The sequence below is a fragment of the Salvia splendens genome, chromosome 10, assembly GCF_004379255.2.
Source record: "Salvia splendens isolate huo1 chromosome 10, SspV2, whole genome shotgun sequence".
NCBI lineage: Eukaryota > Viridiplantae > Streptophyta > Magnoliopsida > Lamiales > Lamiaceae > Salvia > Salvia splendens.
Genome location: NC_056041.1, coordinates 14,005,239 through 14,026,512, shown reverse-complemented (window position 1 = coordinate 14,026,512; position 21,274 = coordinate 14,005,239). Strand labels below are relative to the sequence as shown.

Sequence of the window (21,274 nt, the reverse complement as noted above, 5' to 3'; positions counted from 1 at the left end):
TTGAATCCATAGCTCCAATTCAAATTAAATCTTCATTTTCGGATAAAAGAAATTCAACAAAACAAGAAGTAATTCCACCAACCGATCCGAGTATTTCATAGGATAATGATAGATTTCTAAGGAAAATTTGAATAAGGCAGCCTAGACATTATCTATGAATGGGATAACTGCCTTAAAAGTCATGAACTTTGCCCGAATTCCGGTTTTTCCCACGAGCCATTTTTTTGGCGTATAAAGTCACGAACTTTACTTTTTGTCGTCGATTCCCATGGTGTGTTTTCCGGCAAACGAGTGAGATGACGTGTCGCGTTTAATTGACCTGGCGGATCGTGGCAGCTAACATGGAAGCTGATATGGTAATAAAATTAAAAAATAAAAACACAAAAAACAATTTAAAATTAATAATTTTAAATCTAAACCTAATATCCCCCCACCCCAACTCACCTTTCTTCGCCGCTTTCAAACCTAAGTAACCTACATTGAGTTTGCTGCGACGACGATGAACCAATCGACCAGGAACGTTGAGGCGACGCCATGGAGTATGTGGCCGGGTTTCTTCCCAGACAAGCCGAATCCGAACCCGTAAGTTTGTGTTTACCATTGTTTGGAGTATGTGGCCGGATAAAACTATAAAATTGTTTGGTTGTGTTGATTTTTTCAAAATTGTTTGGAGTATCCTCAAGTTTGGTTGTGTTGATTCTTTCAGTGAACCCTTTCTGCTGCGGATTTATCATGGGGTAAATTTATACCTGATGGGAGGCTTTGCGAGAAATACGTAGGTGGGGAAATGTGGGAAGGCAGTGGGTTTGATCAAGATAGGTTTGGGTACTTTGACCTAGTGGATGAACTGAATAAACTAGAGTTTCATAGCTGGGATAGACTATGCTTCAAGAGAAAATGGGGAATGGAGTTTCTTAACATAAAGGGTGATGCAGATGTGATGTTAATGTTGAAGTTTCTGACAACAGTTAGGCAACAAATTTGTGATGTGTATGTTGTAGGTGGGAAGGGTGGGCTTGAGAACATTGATTAAGATAAATCAATGGGTGGGGGAGACAATGTGGGTGAGGAAGCTGCCATGAATAGAGTGGAAGTGTTTGAGTCAGTGAAAATGAGTAAGGTTGAGACTGTGAATAAGAGCATGTCTACCAGAAGGAGTAGAAAAGAAACAACTACAAGGGCTGGCAAGTTAAAGTCTATTTCTACCGAAGATGTTGTGGAGAAGAATGTTGAAAGTAGTGTTAAGAAAAGTTTGTTCCAGTCTTCCAAGAAGTCAGTGGTTGAAAATATGGGTGATTCAGTGGGGAATAGGAAGGCAGCAGCTAAGGAGGTGGGAAAGAGTGTGGGTGAAGGTGTGGGAGGTGAGGATAATGATGCTGAGGATTTGGGTTATAATGTGGGAACTATAAGTGAATCTGTGGGGATGAGAGATAGAACTGAGGAGAGTGTGGGGGATAAGACTGATTACAGTCTGGGAGTGGGTCTGGGAGATGACAGTGAGGATGATGGGAGTTATATGCCATCTTCTGAAGATGAGGAAACTGATGATGACATGGAGGCTGAGGAGTTGGTATCCGAGGATGAGGAATACACTCAGGGAAGGAAGAAAGTAAAAGAGAACAAGGAGAAAGAGTTTGTTGTTACAGATGACATATTTTATGGCACAGTGAGTGGAGGGAAGAAAAGTGAATATGTTTCTGAGGATGAGAATTCTGAAGAAGGGGACATATACTCTAGCTCAACTGATTCTCAGGATGAAGGGAGGAAAAGGTTAGAAAGGCATGCAAAGGTGATGTATGATCCACGGTGTGATCATAAGAGTTTGAAATTGTGTCTGGGTATAGGTTTTATTGATGGTTTTCAAGCAAGGGATGCTTTGACAGACATTGCTGTGGAAAATGGTTGGGAGATTCATTTTAAGAGAGCAAGTAGGAAGCAATTTGAGGCAGGTTGTAAGAGTCCTTGCAAATGGTTCTGTTCCGGGAGTTTAGTGAAGATGAATGGATCTGTAGTGATAAAGAACCTTGAACCTGAACACACATGTCCTAGGGCTATGAGGAATAAGATTGTGACCTCCAATTGGATAGCCAGAAAATACTTGCATGTGTTTAGAATTAGGCCAGGGTTCAGTTGCAAAGAGTTGGGTAGGGACTTGATGCAACGGTTTGCATTTGATGCAACCAAATGGAGGCTATACCACTCTAAGAGAAGGGCAATTGAGATGCTGAGGGGAACCGTGGAAGCTCATTATGCTAAAATAAGGAGCTATATTCTGGAGTTGAGCAAGTCTGACAGAGAAGGGAGGTTTGAACTACATGTAGATGTAGGTTCTGTTTTCAAGGCATTGTACATTGGGTTCAGTGGTCTAAGAAAGGGTTTCAAGGAGGGGTGCATACCTGTGATTGGTCTAGATGGGGCTTTCCTTAAGACTTATCTTGGTGGTATATTGCTAACCGCGGTTGGGACTGATGGAAACAACCAAATGTACCCCATTGCATGGGCAGTGGTTGAGGCTGAAAATGAAGTTTACTGGACTTGGTTCATCAAAATTGTTGCTGAAGAGTTGGAATTGGGTGGAGGGGTAGGAGTTACCATTATCAGTGATCAACAGAAGGTTTATTCTCTTTTTCATACTGTGATCTACCTTGTTATATGTTGTCTACTGACACTAGCATTGTTGCTGGATAGGGACTGGAGAATGCAGTACAAAGTGTACTTCCATTAGCTGAGCATAGAAACTGTCAAGACACATCTATGCAAACTGGAAGAAAACACACAAAGGTCCTCTGTTGAAGCAGCATTTTTGGAAGATAGTTAGGAGTACTTACCTGGAGGAGTATGAGATTGCTTGCAGAGAGCTTGAGAAGGAAGATGGCCAAGCATATGCAGATTTGATGGATAAGAATCCAAGCAGATTCTGTAAGGCATTTCTAACCCCTGGCAACTGCTCCGATGCCATTCTAAACAATGTTTGTGAATGTTTCAATTTCTATATACTCGAAGCAAGGAGTAAGCATGTGTTAGATATGCTAGATGATATGAGAACCAAACTAATGGAGAGGCTTTATAGAAAGGGGATAGAAGTGGAGACTATGGGAAGTGATTCAAATGTGTGCAAAAAGGTCAGGAAGAAAATAGAAGCTATGGTATATGAAAGTAGAAACTGTACCACAATTCCTGCGGTTGGGGGGAAATTTGAAGTTGGACATTTTGAAGATAGGTTTGTAGTGACTCCTTCCTTAAAGATGTGTGGGTGTAGGAAATGGGATTTGACTGGCATCCCATGTATTCATGCATGCGCTGCTATTCATTTTCTCAAGCAAAATGTTGATGATTATGTGCATGAATACTACTCCATGAGGAAGTACATGAAGGCATATGGATATGGGTTACCAGCATTGAATGGAGAGAAGCTCTGGCCTCAGGCTGAGGGGTACCCGGTTGTGCCTCCTCCTATGAAGAAGATGCCCGGCAGACCGAAGAAGGTTAGAAGGAGAGATCTGTTCGAGAAGGATCCTGCCAGACCCAACAGAATGAAGAAGATCTGTGTGATGACATGCCAGAAGTGTTTACAAGAAGGCCACAACTCCAGAACTTGCAAGAATGAGCCAGTTGTAGTGCAACCGAAGCCAAAGGTTAATCAACTCCAGTTTATACTTCAACATTTTTGCTAACATATGTTACTACTATCTACTAACATTGCAACTGCTATACTTATAGGCGAAGATGGGGAGGCCTCGCAAGACACCATCCCTTGAAGGAAGTGGCACCACCGCAATTACGGGGAGAGGTGGAAGAAGGGGAGGCCGTGGTGGAGGGCGCACTGGAGGACGTGGCTCAATCCCAACGCAGCAAAGCAATAACAACAATGTTTGAAGACAATGTTTTGTGTATTTGAAAGTGTCAAGTGACTGCATTTGGAAGACAAATTTGTTTTAACTATGATTTTGCAATGTGTTTTGTGAACACCAAACAATGACTGTATCAATTTGTATGGGAGCATGAGACTTTGGAATTGGATGTTATTGTATGTGTTAAACCGTGTGTTGTGTTCAACCAAACCTATATGTCTGAACCATGTGTGGTGTTGCACCAAAAACATACTATGAGGCAGAGTACTATAACTCACACTATGCTGCTTTTGAACTCAAAACTCAATGCATTCATAGAGGAAAATTCACTACATAGGAGTGTATTACATTGGAGTTCAACATGCATAGATCATTACATAGAAGTTATGTTAGCTAAGCTACAACAAGATCCGAAGTTATGTTAGCTAAGCTACAACAAGATCCACAAGACGATACATAACATGCAAATGACAACCTTTAAGTTCCGGTTTTGACGCTACAACTGTGCGACAACACCTTGGAGTGCTTCAACTTCAACGGTTTTCGAACGGACGCTCTCGTCGAGTGCATCCTGCTTAGCAACCCTATCTCTCAATGCTCTTTGCACGTTGTCCCTATCAAGCTTCAGTTTTTTGAAAAAATACTCTTGATTTGGTGACAATGATGGATCAATCCAACGAAAGAATTTACAGTCGTCCTCCTTCCAGACTTGGCAACGATAGAAGCATCGTCCGGGATTGGCATCCGTATTGGATGTCACCACATCAGCTTCAAGACCGTGATCACAGACCACTGCCTCAAACCTCGGCCACGTTCTGCTCGAATGCTGGGAAGAACTCGACATCCTGCATTTGAACAATCAAAACTCATATTAACAGTCATGAACCCTAAATACCCATTGCCAATTGCACACGGGAAATCGCTAAATTGCAGGTTGCCAACTGCACAATTCGGGCACCACAAAATCTCATACTCGAAATTAAACCCTAAATCGCAAACCTAAATTGGAAACCTAAATCGACCCCTAAACCCAACGAAATCAATCGCATCTTTAACGAAAAATCGGTAGGATGAATCGCGAATTGAACCCTAAAATGAAGCAATGGTCTTACATTGTTACGGGATTTTCGCTTCCAATGGGGGTGGATGAATTGCGACTTGAATCCAAGAATGGAAAATGGTCGGGTTGGGAAATACCAGACAAAAAGTAAAGTTCGTGACTTTATACGCCAAAAAATTGGCTCGTGGGAAAAACCGGAATTCTGGCAAAGTTCATGACTTTTAAGGCAGGTTATCCCTCTATGAATTGCAGAAGACTGTTTTTTTGTAGACGATGTCAAATAATGAGTCTCTAGTATAAAAAGCATATTTTACAGCATAAATTCTTACAATACCATATAAAGTACTTATATTGTCACCTTAAAAAATAAGAGTATGATACAATCCAACATCAGAATAGAAGAGAAAGGAATAGTCAGAAATCCCCTCGGTCGAGGCAAAACAAATCACAATTTCAGCACTAATTCCAGTTGAGTTTCTCCACAATTTAAGCCTAAAAGCCGTCAGCACGAGTGTAACATCTTTCACTAGTTCATACCCTGGAAACTCAGTAAGGTCTTCTTCCATTTTGTCTGAATCAGTGGCCATGGATCGTGTATCGCTCCCATTTCTTTGTTGGGTCGTATATCTACATAAGAAAACAGAATATGTAGTTCAGGTGAGCTAAGAATACTCATTGTTCGATTTCAATGTAATCATGTAATAGTAGCACAACTTCCTAAGAGTGTGTCGTATCTATAAGAACAATCACATACAAGAAGAGACATCCGCTGCCATAAGTGGTGAGTTATAAACTTAGATTAAGTAATCAGGTAACATCAGTCCAAGACTTACTTGTGCTTTATTATTAAAGCAGAAAATAAAGTTCTTAAGAATATTTACAGTCTGCTTGCCAACGGCAAGCAACAGATTCATCAATAGGTAGCAGATACACATGCACATGCCGAAGAGATTCATATATATATATATATATATATATAGAGAGAGAGAGAGAGAGAACCTCCCATCTTGAAGCTGGAAATATGTGTTTATTCTTCTCATACCAATGCCTCTCCACAACTTTACCAGCATGTGACTGTTGAAAAAAAATCCAATTATTTCAGTTAATAAATCAGATAAAGTATGATTCTGTGACAAGGAGGAATTACACCATACACATATCAATATATCATCACCCGATAACTGTGCAAAGGAAGCCTGAATAATGTACATGTAACTATGCACATATATAATAGAACAAGTAAACAACAGAATTCACAGGCAGATAGAAAGTGGGACTGAAAACGCCTAGTTTATTAAACTTTAGGCCCATTTACAGCTCCAGCAACCAATCTAAAGGTCAAGTGATTACCTCATCTTTCTCAATTGTTGCATCAGCAGTCGTTCGAACGTCCTCATGCACATCAAAGTGGAACAGCTGCGAGTAAAACCAAAAATAGATATTAGTGTTGTTTTATTGTGTTTTGTGAGTCCATGCGCAACTTTAAATCTTTCGTATAAATGTTTTCTCAAGTACAAATGTTTCCAACTAATATACTGGAAGTGCAAATGTTGGTAAGAAAATAGAGTGTTATGTTGCTTGTATTATGGATAAGAGAGTTAAGACAGACTTTTGAGAGTTCTAGAGCAAACAAATCCTTACATATTGAAAGCGCATGGTAGCATACGTGAGCAATAGAAGAAAGGTACAAAAGAATTTTGTAAATATTCAACTTATTAGGGCCAGAAGATTCATAGTGTTCATAAAATTAGTAGATTCCCATTGTATTGCAACAAGAACTCAATACACTGACTAGACATTTACATCAAGTTAAGTAAATCTAAGACACTGTATGAGTAAGCTATCAGGGTTATAACCTAAAGTGCATCTTAAATACAGATCATATAAATATATGACGATGATTTTAAAAATCATTATCAACTTCTTATGAATTTGCTAATTTACGACAAAGTTGAAATGTGACTAAGAAAGTGGGCATTACCGGTCCACTTTTCCCTCTGGCCTTGTTTACAATCAGCTCATAGAAACTGTGTTGCTGCAACAGAAAAGAGAGAAAAAAGGCATGCATAAGTACAGCACATCCAGGAAACCTTCAATATATTTTTTAGTTTCTTTTTCCATATAGCATATTAAGATAATTACTATAAACTGAAAAACAAATTTTGATTTCGGATCTTTTGGGCTATTATAGTCAGAGAAGGGGAAGAATGTTGGTTCTTCCCATCAAGATCTTACATGTGGAATAATGAGATCTTCTTTGACATAGAGCAAATTCTCCACTGAAGTTGTTCGAACCTCTCGAAATTCAGGGGCAAGCTGCTGCTGAACTACGCGAAGAAATTCTCCAATGGCGTCACCTTTTCGTACCTGGTAAATGCAAACAAGTGGTGAATAAAGTTCATCAATCATCTAGGTAACAAAAATGAACCCAGGGATCAATAAATTAAGACCCAAAGCAGTCCCAAACCTGGATCACCCGTCGATGGCCAGTACCATCCCAGTAACTGTAAGTGATTTGAAGAGGCTCATCTATAAAAGAAACCAAAAAAAGGTGTTAAACTAAGAATACTGTATATGATGAAATCTAGAACAAATGGAAGCATGTAAGACTATACTACTAACTTTTGATTTGCTCCTGCTCAAGAAGCCACTGTTTTCGTAACCGTTCACGCTCAGCTTGTTCCTCCGCCTCTCTCTCACTGTAAGAGTAGGCTTCAACCTCCAAAGGCGAATTATAAGTAAAAGATCGAAAAGCATGGCATGGGGATTCAAATAGACCAAGAGAGCATGAATAGACATGTTCAACAGAGATGAGAGGAGAGAAATTCCAACCTATCAGGCAAAAAACTGGTTTCTACTGTAGGATCTTTTCCATATTTTCCAAATCTCTGGCAGATATCATCGTTTTCTATAAAGGTAAGCCAGGTATAATATGTCAAAATTTGCAATTTAAAAGTGTGTTTGTGCCAATAAACCCAAGAAACAAAGAAAAAAGCTCAACGACATTTCATTCATAGATGCTTACGATTTTCCTCATCTTCCTCTTCATTGTCATTCTCAAATTCTTCAGCAAAAGACAGCCTTGGGTCTGCCTTTATTTTCCGTTTCTTCAATTTCTGTAACTGAAGCTCCTCCTCCCTACCAAAGAAAATGGATCAAAAATAGAACTGACAGAGCAAATAAGTCACAAATATACAGAAAAACATTTACTCACTCTTGCTGCAACTTTAGGAGCTTCTCTTTCTCTTCCTCTTCGAACTTATTCTTAATATTTACTCTCTGCAGCACAAAAAACGGTTAGCTGATGCTGCATGTACAGGCAAGGTGTGTCCTCTCATAGAGCTATTCATGTCCTAGTTGTTCTTCAGCCTTTTTTCCAATTCCCAACCACACCTCACAACTTTGTTTGTTTTCAAGCATAATAGATCCCTCTCCCTCCTACAATTTGAGGTTTTAAAATTCAAAGACATAATATCTGATAATAAATTCAGAACCAAATTCTTTAACAAGAGGCTTCTCCTTAGAAACAAGGGGGTACGAGTGTACCCCCAAAATAGCAAATAGCCCAGTGGTATAATGCTGATATGTTATAGTGCAGACCCAGGTTTCGAGTCCTCCCAAGTGCAATTTTCTGCTATTTTGCTTTTGATATCTATATTTCTGTTTTCATTTGTGCATTTTTCTGCTATTTTGCATTTGATATCTATATTTCTATTTTAATTTGTTATCAATTTACAGCTGTTACGTATGGATATGATTGAATATAATACTCCAAATAATTTGTTCTCTCATTTGTTTCATACCCAATAACTAAAGTATATATAATTGGATATAATTTTTATAATTTATGACTTTTAATTATGCTCATATTTGGGGATTATACAGAAAAATATTATGTATTTTGTTTTGGTTAAAATATTAAAAAAAATTAAACCAAAATAACGTTTGTGTTAAATAAATATATAAGAACCTGCATTTTAAATAGTAGTAATATTTTTCAAGTAATAAGAATAAAAAATAATTTATTTTTATATATAATGAAGTGATTCATTGAAAAAAATGATTGGGATAATAGAATAAAAAAAATTGATTAGTTGTTAAATCTTTTGTGTAACTATTTATCGTACCCCCAATATAATATTTCTGGATCCGCCACTGCTTAGATGATTACATCCTCTTAACTATTGGTAAGTCATTTCCCTCGAGAGGGAATACATATTGCTGGTGTATTTACATAAAGTAGCTAGAAGAAGCAACTTGTGCATGGAGCATAGAACTAACCACAAGCAACCCTTTACATAACAGCCTTTCTTCTGAAAGGGTGGGAGAATCACAAAAGATAAATAAATTATCATACCTTCTCAACATATTGCTCTCTGGTGACCAGACCAACAGTTTCCTTCTTGAATGCAGTCTCCAATATCTGAACAATAAACAAATGCGCAAATTCAATAAACCATCTAAAAACAGAAGGCGCCAACATTTCATGTCCGTTCATATTTTCTCAACAATATACTTCACTGGTGGCTCACAAAATTAACCATAATAATCTCTCCCTATCTAGCTAAAATCATACTTTCCTGAGCATTAGGACACCTTTATTCGCTAAAGTTCCGAGTGAATCATTTATATACGTAAAGATCAGCGAATCAATCATGACGCAGAATTTTCTAGAGTCGTAGAGAAATCACGTCGTCACACCTCGGAGGTACTGGAACCGAATTGGAGGAGGCCAGGCTGGCCTTCGGAAGCGGCGGTTTTGTTCTTAAGCTCTTGGATTTTGCGGCGCTCCGCCTCTCTCTGTTTCTCCAGCCGCCTGATCCTGACGGCGTCCTGCGCCGTGCCGACGTAGCCATCGCCCATACCCGCCATGCTGAATAAGAGAATGAATGTAGCGGTAAACTAGGGTTTAAATTTGTCAGAGATCGGAAGCAGAGTTGTATTGTAGAAAGAGGGATTTTTGTTAGAATTGGGGATGATTAGGGCTCCAATCGCTAAATCGTTCTGTAGCCAAAAGCGCGAGTTTATTTCTGGAGTGACTTCACTTTTTTTCAAGAGACATCCCTGAACTTAATAAATATCACAGGAGAACCATAAACTTTCAGCTATTTTTGTTTTTAGTGCCATTCAAGTTTCAACTAGAGTAGGAGTACTTATTATGATCGATACTGACACACGTTTTCACGTATAGGTCGGCTATACGTAAGGATATCCACGATAGGGAGGACACCTGGACAAGCTTCTGATTTGTCTGCGGCAGAAAAAAAAAATTCAAGTGGACACTTTTTTTTTTCCATATTTCACTTTATTTTTTTTTATTTAAATTTAATTATAATTAAAATTATTAGACTGTAAATAATTTGAGAATGAGATAATAAAATTAAAAAAAAGTATTGGATACGTGAAAATTATATAACGAAAATTATATTTTTTAAAAAAACAAATAAAGACACTGCCACCGTCTACTCGGTGGCGGAGTCGGAATCCGCCGCCTCTTCTCCACCGCTTCTCCACAAAAAAAAACCGGGCTATAATAATTAGAAAAATACACATAATTTAATTTTAAAAAATTAAAACACATAATTTATTTCCACACAATTTTGTGTTTAAAAAAAATTAAAACACATAATTTAAAACACATAAATTAATACACAGTCTCTCTTTCCATTCATCTTTCCCAAATTTCCATCTCTCTCTTCACTTCATCTTCTCCAAATTTTCATTTCTCTCTCTTCACTTCATCTTCTTCAAATTTCTGTCTCTCTGTTCTCTTCATCTTCTCCAAATTTTGTTTCCATAACCTGCACAAAATTAAACCTCCACAAAATTAAACCTCCATAGTTTATAGAATAAAAAAAACCGGCGGACCGCTGCGCAGTAGACCGCCGCGCCACTCCCCCACTGGCGCGTCCTAGGTGAATGCTCGGCGATGGCCCTTCCGCCCCCTCCCAAGCCTCCATTCCGGGGCGGACACTTTTCCCACTATAGGTCGCCGCGGCTGCGGTGTTTCCGGGGTGGCCGGCGCGCCGCCCCTATTGTGGATGCCCTAAGTACATGAGGTTCTTTATTATATACTTCAATTACTATCTTTCTACTTTGACATTAACAGATCATATTTTTTTATTCATTTTTGTTGGAGAAGATTGCACCAAATCAGGGAAAAGATATACGAGAATCAATCTTTACCAAGTATAGGAGATTTGGAATCAATGTAATTATGTTAATTAGGTTTACCATATAGATAAGTCCTTAGCCCTATATATTGACGCTATGTGTATAATGTAAATTCATTCAGAAATAATATATCGATTCTACGGATACTTTAACATGGCCTCAGAGCAGGAATGATCTTGGCTCAGAACAATATCATCATAGCCACAATATACCAAATTCTCGACCTCATAACCAAATCAACCACAGAAATCGAACCCTACATCAGAAACGATGTCAGACACCGAGAAGGATACAAAAACGGATCTGGAAACACCAACAAAGTTAAGGAACAACAAGAACGTTACTGTCACGTTCAAACTGAACGGAAAGGACTACCCGATCTGGTCCAGATTGACGAAAGTCAAGATAGGAGGCCGAGAGGCCTACGGTTGGGTAAAGAGGGAGGCTGCCCGGAGGAGTATCAACACAGCCCCCCACCCACCGGAGACGACGACGGCAGAGCATCCGATTCGTCGACAGGAGGAGGAATTGGGCACGGCCTCGCTGCCCAGAGCCAACGCCCCAACTCGCGCGAACCACCACGACCCACCACGACCACTCACCGACCGGGAAGCAGGCCAGACAAATCCCGGCTAATCTGTTCTCATTGCGGGAAACCGAGACACTCCCGGGGGGAATGCTTCCTTCTAATCGGATATCCGAAGTGGTGGGAGGAGAAACAGAATGAGAGAGCTCAAGCAAAGCTCGCGGTCAGCGTAGATGAGAAGGGGCATCCCGCTCGAATTGGTGCCGGAAATAGGGAAACGGCGACTGGCCAAGGGAAATCGTCGGCAGGAGCTTCGACCGGCGGCGACGGCGCTCGTAGAGTCGGCAATTGCGCCGAGAGGGCGGAGGAGCTGAGGAAGACGAGCGGCGCCGTCTATGAAGGTAAAGGGTTTGGTTTAAAACCAAACCCTTGTATTTTTCCCTACTCTACTTTTGACCCCAAGAAGAAATGTTTATTACAAATTGGACCCCATGATATTTCATTTAGACCCCCAGATCCTATGGGTTATCAAACACGGCCCCAGAATATGGAAAATTCTCGAAAAAGCCCAAATATTTGCAGTTTTATGTCAAACAACCCCTTTGCACCGTTAGAAACTATTTCCGCTGCATTTCATGTTTATAATAATGATAGATCGAGCAATAAGGGTTGGATTTTTGACTGTGGAGCCACAGATACTATGACCCCGGATAGAAATGATTTTAGTAGCTATGGTGAAATTGCTGATACATTTATTAGAACTGCAAATGGGGAGTTGATTACTGTTGTTGGGTCGGGAACTATCAATATATCTCCTACTCTATGTTTGTCAAATTGTCTACATGTTCCTACGCTATCTCAGAGATTGATGTCCATAAGTCATGTGACTAGAGACTTGAATTGTACACTTCTGATGCACCCCACTTTCTGTATATTACAGGATATTCAGACAAGGAGGATTCTTGGGCGTGGCACTGAGAAACAAGGACTTTACTACGTGGATGAGATAGCTCAACATGGCAATGCGATGCTGGCTCACGGAACCACGAAACAAGAAATTTGGCTGTGGCACCGAAGACTAGGGCACCCCTCTCCTGGTTACTTTAAACTTCTTTTTCCAAACATTTCTATTCCTACCGATTTTTCATGTGAAACATGTGTTTTGGCCAAGAGTCATAGACAGTCTTTTAAGCTTACCAACACCCGTATGAATTCTATTTTTTCCTTAATACATGTTGATGTGTGGGGCCCTGCACCAATTGTTGGTGGGGGCAGTTTTCGATATTTTGTGCTATTCGTGGATGATTGCACTAGAATGACTTGGATATACTTTTTGAAACATAAATCTGAAGTTGTGGAAAAATTTGTCTTATTCTATAAAATGATCCAAACCCAGTTTCACACCACTATCAAAACCCTTAGGTCCGATAATGGGAGGGAGTTTGTTAACAATTCTATGGCCCAATTTTGTAAGGATAAGGGAATGATCCATCAAACATCCTGTGCCTACACACCCGAACAAAATGGGGTAGCCGAGAGAAAGAACAGAGTTATCCTTGAAATCACCCCGGCTCTCATGATCGAATCCAAGGTACTCAAATATTTCTGGCCTGAAGCTATAGCCACCTCTGTCTATCTCATGAACCGTCTCCCTACCAAAATCCTCAACAAAAAAACCCCGCTCGATACCCTCTCCAAAATGACCAAAATTCCCCAACACCTGAACCTTTCACCTAAAGTCTTTGGGTGCACCGTTTATGTCCATATCCCGAAACACGAGAGAACCAAACTATCACCTTGTGCAACAAAATGTGCCTTTGTCGGGTATGGGATAAACCAGAAGGGATACCGATGTTTTGACCCTCCCACCTTAGTAGTCAGGGGGAGAGTGATCCAGGTAGTTCACCAGACTATCTAAGTTGGGTTGTGCCACTTCCAAACTCTTCGATTGAGGATCCAACAGAACCAGTCGTTATTGCCGCCGAGCAAGTCTCACCACAAGAGTCATCTCATCCGCCGTCCCCGGATCCTCCTTCGATGATATCCGAGGTAATTCCTGAACCCGATCCTAGTGAGAATACAGTTTCTCCTAACCCCTTGAGTCCAGATTTCCCCGAAGAAGATAATACGATTGACAGTGATACTGGAGGGTACGTTCTCCCTCATCGGACTACAAGAGGAATACCACCAAAGAGATACTCCCCTGAGAAGATTGGGAAGAAGAGCCGTTATGGAGTAGCAAATTTTGTGCAAGGGAATTTGGCTAAAATGGCACGGGCTTTCGAAACCGCACTGTATGAGGAAGAGGAAATTCCACAATCGGCAGAGGAAGCAATGAAACATAAACATTGGAGGGATGCTATGCTTACTGAAATGAGGGCACTAATAAGGAACAATACATGGGTGAAAGGCAAGTTGCCTGAAGGAGTAAGGACAGTCGGGTACAGATGGGTGTTCACTATAAAACATAGACCAGATGGCAAGGTGGAAAGGTACAAGGCCAGACTTGTGGCTAAAGGGTACACTCAAACCTATGGAATCGATTATGATGAAACATTTTCACCTGTGGCGAAAATTAATACTGTGAGGGTCTTGTTCTCAATCGCCGCCAACAAGGATTGGCCACTTCACCAGTTCGATGTGACTAATGCCTTCTTGCACGGGGAGCTACCAAAACCAGTCTTCATGGAACCCCCACCAGGCTTTGCTAGTGAGTTCCAAGATGGAGAGGTGAGCCAACTGAAAAAGACATTATACGGGCTCAAACAGTCTCCAAGGGCATGGTTCGGGAGATTCACGGAGGTGATGAAGAAGTATGGATATAAGCAGAGTAATTCCGATCACACATTGTTCATTAAGAAGAAAGGAGGTAAAATTACGTGTCTAATCATATATGTAGATGACATGATTATCACTGGAGATGATACAGAAGAAATGATCGAGCTAAGGAAGAACTTGTTCAATGAATTCGAGATGAAGGATCTAGGACTCCTTAAATACTTCCTGGGGATAGAAGTGCTAAGATCGAAGAAGGGGATCTTCATAAATCAGAGAAAGTACGTCCTCGACCTATTGGCAGAAGTGGGAATGGTGGACTGTAAACCCGCGGACACTCCAATGGTCCAAAATCATGGGTTACAAATGAAGGAAAACGCAAGACTTGCCGACAGGGGGAGATATCAGAGGTTGGTTGGAAAATTGATTTATCTATCACACACTAGGCCAGATATTGCTTATGCTGTGGGAGTTGTAAGTCAGTTTATGCACGCACCACAAGAAGAGCACTGGGATGCAGCATTAAGAATCGTCCGATACTTAAAGGGGACGGCAGATCATGGACTTCTGTTTGAAAAACACGGGAACTTGGAGATACATGGATTTACTGATGCGGATTGGGCAGGAAATCCGAATGATAGGAAGTCAACCGCAGGATACTTCACCTTTATTGGAGGTAATCTTGTGACATGGAGAAGTAAGAAACAGAAGGTGGTAGCACTCTCTAGCGCGGAGGCAGAGTTTCGCGGAATCAAAAGTGGATTAACCGAACTACTATGGCTAAGGAGGATTATGAAAGAATTGGGCCTAGACTCATCGAAGACCTGCAAATTGTTTTGCGATAACAAGGCAGCCATCAGCATTTCTGAGAACCCGGTTCAGCATGATCGAACCAAACATGTTGAAGTTGACAGACACTTCATAAAGGAGAACATTGAAGCAAAGATAGTGGAGATGCCATTTGTCAAGTCCGAAGATCAGTTGGCGGACATCCTTACAAAGGCAGTGAACTCGAAACTATTTCGGGAAGTATTGTGCAAGTTGAGCATCGGTAACCCTGTCGCTTAACTTGAGGGGGAGTGTTGGAGAAGATTGCACCAAATCAGGGAAAAGATATACGAGAATCAATCTTTACCAAGTATAGGAGATTTGGAATCAATGTAATTATGTTAATTAGGTTTACCATATAGATAAGTCCTTAGCCCTATATATTGACGCTATGTGTATAATGTAAATTCATTCAGAAATAATATATCGATTCTACGGATACTTTAACAATTTTCCCTAAATATTGTTCTTCTCCCCTATTCTATGCTTGAAGGTGGGAGTTTGATATGTCGACCACATCAATTAACTGCCCACGTTAAAGAGGAAATGGTTGAAGGTGGGTCGGATATAAATACGAAAAATGATAGTGTCATGGAATGACGTGTCCGAAAATAGTACTCCCTCAGTCCCTCAAAATTCGTCACCATTTGACCTGGCACGGGTTTTAATAAATGTAATAGAAAGTGAGTTGAAAAAGTTGGTGGCATGTGGGTTCTATTTTTATATATTAGTTTTATAATAAAATGTGAGGGTGAATGAGTTAGTGGAATGTAAGGTCCACTACCAAAAATGGTAAAAGTGAAAGGTGACAAATTTTTAGGGACGGACGAAAAAGGAAATAGGTGACAAATTTTCAGGGACGGAGGGAGTAGTTGGTACGATGCGTGAATCATGCGCAATGTTGTACTACTTTGTTTGTGACAAGAAACTAGAAAGGGTAATGTAATTGGTTGTAAAAAAAAGAATTGTGGTGTTACTTGTTGAAGCTTAATGTCAAGATGGTGGTGAAGATGGATGGAGAGATGTTTGTCTTGTCTTCTTTTGTTTTTGTTTTTGTTTTTGTTTTTTTTCAATAAAAGTGCATGTAATGTTTGATTTGAAATGATTTTTGTAGTTCTACAACAAATGCTCATCTCATACTCTCCTTCCGCAATCGCCATGATGCATCAAACCTCTCATTGTATTTGGATCGTGACACATTTTTGTCGCTTGTCCATGACAAACGCATGTTTACCACAATGCTGGTGCTCAAAGTTGATAATCAAGCCCTGCAAAGAATTGGAAGCAATTTGAAGTTTATAAACCTGCACCCACATATATAAACTTCAAATTTGCAAAATAAATTGACATGAAGGTCCATACTCCATAGCTGTAAAAACAATTTTGACAAACCAAGTGTCTATTTTCTCATTTGATTATCACAGTCTAGAACAAATTGGTGTCTAGAACCGTAACCATTGGAAATATTTTCAATAATACTTTCCCAAAATAATATAAAAGATGATTTATGAGTAACGGTATTATTTCATGTAAAAATTTATCACACCCCCAAATCAAAAGTTCTGGATCATCGATTTTGGAATTGTAATCGTTTTTCATAGGCTGAACCAGAACTGATATACTAATTTTACCGGTTTAATTTCAGTTCTAGAATTTATTGAAGTGGCGGATAACTAAAGATTTTGACTCAAAAAAATCTAGAATTTCGGTCCTAACCTAGGCAGGGCAAACCATTAATCCAAACTCACCCATAGAGTTTTAAAAAAATCAAGTTTTTATTTGGGACGGCGTCGTCTCTTGTGATGTGGAAGTAGAAAAAACTTCATACAAAGTTCCAATTATTTAAACATCTTTGCTCATAATTCAAGCTAAGGCCTGGATTTCAACATAATATTAACATTTTCATTTATCTTAAAATCCTGAATTTCAACATCATAAAATCGAAAAAAAAAATCGATATAGCACACCGAATTTGATGCTAATGATATCTACAAGTACTAATATATATCTATGGGCCCAATGGGCCTTAGCTAGGGCATTCACCAAACATTAGGGCATGTGTATGCCACGCTCCACCTCATCGCGTGGGATGCCGTGGTAGGTGAAGGCGATTTACCACATAACGCGACGCCACATGTTGGCAAATTACGGTATCCAGATATATAGAGATAGAGAGAGATAATCTCGAGTTCACACAGCCACAGTCCACGTACAAGCACCCAAAAAATGGCGGTTGTCTCCACCTCTCTTGCCGGCGCCGTCACCAGCCAGCTCACTCAATTCTCCGGCCTCCGAAAATCCTTCCTCAAGCTCGACGCCTCCACCGCCAGCTCCAATCAATCGTTTTTCCAGAATGTCGACTCGCACATCCGCCTCGCCTCCTCCGGCAAAGCTTGCCGCGGCGTCGTTGCGATGGCAGGATCCGGAAAGGTGACTTGCATTTTTGTTTTTTTCTCGATGCGGTTATTGCAGATCTGGAAAGTACTCAATCAATTGCATTTTGTTAGAGGTTTTTGGAGGAGAGTTACATTTTAAAGAGTTTTGAGTCTCTGTTACTAGCTATTTGTATGCGTTTCTATATTTGTGAGTGTCTATGCGATTATTGTGGATTGAGAACTTGAGCTTTGTTGAATAGCTAGTTTGATATGGCAAATTGGTCTCCAGAATGAATTTCAGTAACTGTGATTTTGGATAATAGGCTTTAATTTTGGAGAAATTTAAATGTTAAAATAAAATTTAAGTTATTGTACTTTTAGATTAAAAAAAAAGTTTTGATTGTTTTTAATTTTCTTATGTATAAAAGTTTTGGCCATCTGTGTATTATGTGCTATCTGATTATTGCTAATATGTCGTTAGATGTTGTTGTCATCTCCGAAATGTCATTTATGTTTAGGTAAAGGTTCAATGAGCTTTCTTTGTTCAGAGAGTGATTGTTTTTACATTTTCCTTGCAGTTCTTCGTTGGTGGGAATTGGAAATGTGTAAGTATTCTTTTCGCCCAATTTCTTCTTTTGTGCTATTCCTTAACTGTTGGCTGTTAGAAATAGAAACAGCTCACATATATTCTCTTTCTTGTGAGATGACGTCTACATAATTCTTTTCTTGACAATGTAAGTTATGCCAGTTTGAACTAAAATTTGCTCTTGAAAACAACTCATGTGAAATTTAAATCCTTGATAAAGTCCATGCATTGGATTTTTCTTATTTACTAGTAAAATATACTAGTGAATTGAGTATAAATCTTAGCCATATGCTGAAATCAATTGGGACTAGATCTTTATGGAAGATGGTGATCACACTGGAAGGTCTCAGAGTAGCGATTTTATTAAAAATCTTGAATTGGGAATAGTATGATGATGATATGCATATGCTCATTGTTGGCACAATGTTGTTTTATTTTTTTAGTAGGAGTAATAGGTTTTTCCTCATCTTATATAAGCCATATTTTTCGTTAGCCTTGTCCTGAGTTTAAGAACTGAATTGTAGTAAGTTTCACTGGGCTGTGTTCCATACAAGTAATCCATCTTAATCTCAAGTAATCATATGGCTTTCTTCCCAATTCTTTGTAGCATCTTGTTTTCTGATTTTACCTTGCATCTCAAACAATATACTCAGAATGGGACTAAAGAGTCCATCAGCAAGCTCGTGTCAGACTTGAACAGTGCAACCCTTGAATCTGATGTTGGTAAGTTATTCTAAAAGTATGAGTACCTGATTTCCTTTCATTTGAATAAGTACTCTTGTATTGTAAGCCTTCCTTATATATTTTTTACATTGAATAATATGCAGATGTTGTTGTATCGCCTCCTTTCATCTACATTGATCAAGTCAAGAATTTGTTGACTGATCGGATTGATATAGCAGCCCAGAATTGTTGGATTGGTAAAGGTGGTGCTTTCACTGGAGAAATCAGGTGTGTGGTTGCAACTTGCAAATGCTACTCTGAAATAACCAGGAATTTTTGTGCTCGTGACATGAAAAATAATTGGATGTTTGCTCATGTGGTCCTCAGATTGATTACCCTCTTTGAACTCTGCGATATTTAAAATGTTCGTCTGTCATGGATTTATTTTTCATTTGATTTATACATAGCTATCTTTTACATTCAGAAATGCAACAATTCTCTTGGTTGTATATTGTCTGATGCTCTTACTGAAACACTTTAACAGTATATATTGGTTGGTTCTTGTACAGTAATAATGTGGTAGTACTATTGTAACATGTCATAACAAGTGAGCTTTTTCTATCATTGCAGTGTGGAGCAACTGAAAGACATCGGATGCAAGTGGGTCGTTCTTGGGCATTCTGAGCGGAGGCATGTAATAGGAGAAGATGATCAAGTAAGAGCAATTGAACATAGCTAAGATTGTTTAGACAAGAAGGCTGTAATGTGCTGCTGTAACTCTTACCCTGTTTACTTAAATGTTTGAAAGCCTGATAAAGGACTATGTTTCTGTAGTTCATAGGAAAGAAGGCTGCTTATGCCTTGAGCCAAGGTGTAGGAGTAATAGCTTGCATTGGGGAGTTGTTGGAAGAAAGGGAAGCTGGAAAAACATTTGATGTTTGCTTTCAGCAATTAAAGGCTTATGCTGGCAAGTTTAGGCTCCCTCCCCCACCACTACACGCCACACACAAAAAAAAAGGAAGAAAGTTGTTTGAACTCAATTATGGAACATACTGATTATCAACTCACCATGTGTGCAGATGCTGTCTCAAGTTGGGACAATATCGTCATTGCCTATGAGCCTGTATGGGCAATTGGAACTGGTAAAGTGGCCTCACCCGAGCAGGCCCAGGAAGTGCATGCTGCTGTTAGGGATTGGCTAAGTAAGAATGTATCAGCAGAAGTTGCTACTAAAACACGCATTATCTACGGTGGTATGTTCCTATTAGTTCAAAGTTTGTCACTTTGGAAATTTGATACCCAATTATTATTTTCATATAAGTTCAAATATGTGATTTATCTTACACACAAGTCATGATCACTTGTATTTCTTGAAACCAGCTACTAGATTGAAGTATAAGTGCATAAATTTAGCATGCTAGGTCAAATCACTACCCTTTGCCTAATTGCTCGAATTCCCTAAGAATCGTAAATCTTCCACAGGTTCTGTCAACGGAGGCAACTCAGCCGATCTTGCCAAGAAAGAAGACATTGATGGATTCCTCGTTGGTGGTGCATCTCTAAAGGTAACCAGCCTCCCTCCTTCCCTCCCTTGTAGGCGAAACTAAGAGCATTAATTTATGTTTCACATTTGTCATTGTGTTGTAGGGTCCTGAGTTTGCTACTATCATCAACTCTGTCACTGCCAAGAAGGTAGCTGCCTAGTTTCGCATCAAAAGGAAAAATGAGTGAGAGAATCAACTGTAACACAAGTATCTTGCGCGGTAGATATCTTCCCTTGTCCTCCCGAAACTTTGATAAACTATTGTCTTCCGTACTAGGATCATCATTTTGCCATGTTTGGTTTGTAACATTACCTCATAACTTTAATTATATATCTGAAATAAAAGGGGGGGCGTTATTCCTCAAATTTTGGGATAAGTTCTTTTAGAAATTTCATTATGCATTAATATAATTATGTATATTCGGATGAGAATGGAATATATTTGGCCCAATATTTATAGTATGGAAAGCCCAATATTCAGATGGGCGTCATGCAGCTTGTGCATGCTAATTTGGCCCAATATTTCTAGTATGGAAGCCCAACTCTCTTGTTATGTAGGATAGATTATTGAATGCTAGTTACACACACTATACGTTTTATCTTGTAAACCGATGGCTTGGTGGATATAATAATTATTAATTGGATATGCAATTTTTTTAATTTTCTTTTTACGAACATGACTAGACTAAATTTTTGTGGAAAACATTATTAAATCATAAAATTTGATATTGATTTTTTTTATTGCGTTTTGCTTACGACCATAAAAGCATTGTGAAATTGAAAAGTGAATAGTAACAAAGAAATGCGATGTCGGCCACCTTCGTTATTATAGAATTAGTTATAACAACTTTGAGAGAGAGAGAGACTTGCTAGAATTAGTTATAACAACTCTG

General features: G+C 39.4%; 2 protein-coding genes across 2 annotated transcripts; one reads left to right on the top strand and one right to left on the bottom strand.

The window, feature by feature from the left end:
- Window positions 1-5,172: 5,172 nt before the first annotated feature.
- On the bottom strand, window positions 5,173-9,939 carry LOC121750318 (protein XAP5 CIRCADIAN TIMEKEEPER-like). The gene is made up of 12 exons (XM_042144835.1): window positions 9,613-9,939; window positions 9,269-9,334; window positions 8,126-8,190; window positions 7,937-8,049; window positions 7,744-7,819; window positions 7,534-7,610; window positions 7,379-7,440; window positions 7,147-7,278; window positions 6,893-6,946; window positions 6,262-6,327; window positions 5,911-5,985; window positions 5,173-5,538 (listed from the first exon to the last, which is right to left on the bottom strand). The coding sequence occupies exons 1-12, from the start codon at window positions 9,781-9,783 to the stop codon at window positions 5,488-5,490; spliced, it is 1,008 nt and encodes a 335-aa protein (XP_042000769.1). The 5' UTR covers window positions 9,784-9,939; the 3' UTR covers window positions 5,173-5,487.
- A 7,431-nt stretch (window positions 9,940-17,370) lies between these two features.
- Window positions 17,371-20,758, top strand: LOC121752410 (triosephosphate isomerase, chloroplastic). Its single transcript, XM_042147472.1, has 9 exons — window positions 17,371-17,644; window positions 18,168-18,194; window positions 18,829-18,898; window positions 19,003-19,126; window positions 19,469-19,553; window positions 19,673-19,805; window positions 19,918-20,091; window positions 20,321-20,403; window positions 20,486-20,758. The coding sequence occupies exons 1-9, from the start codon at window positions 17,441-17,443 to the stop codon at window positions 20,540-20,542; spliced, it is 957 nt and encodes a 318-aa protein (XP_042003406.1). The 5' UTR covers window positions 17,371-17,440; the 3' UTR covers window positions 20,543-20,758.
- Window positions 20,759-21,274: the final 516 nt, after the last annotated feature.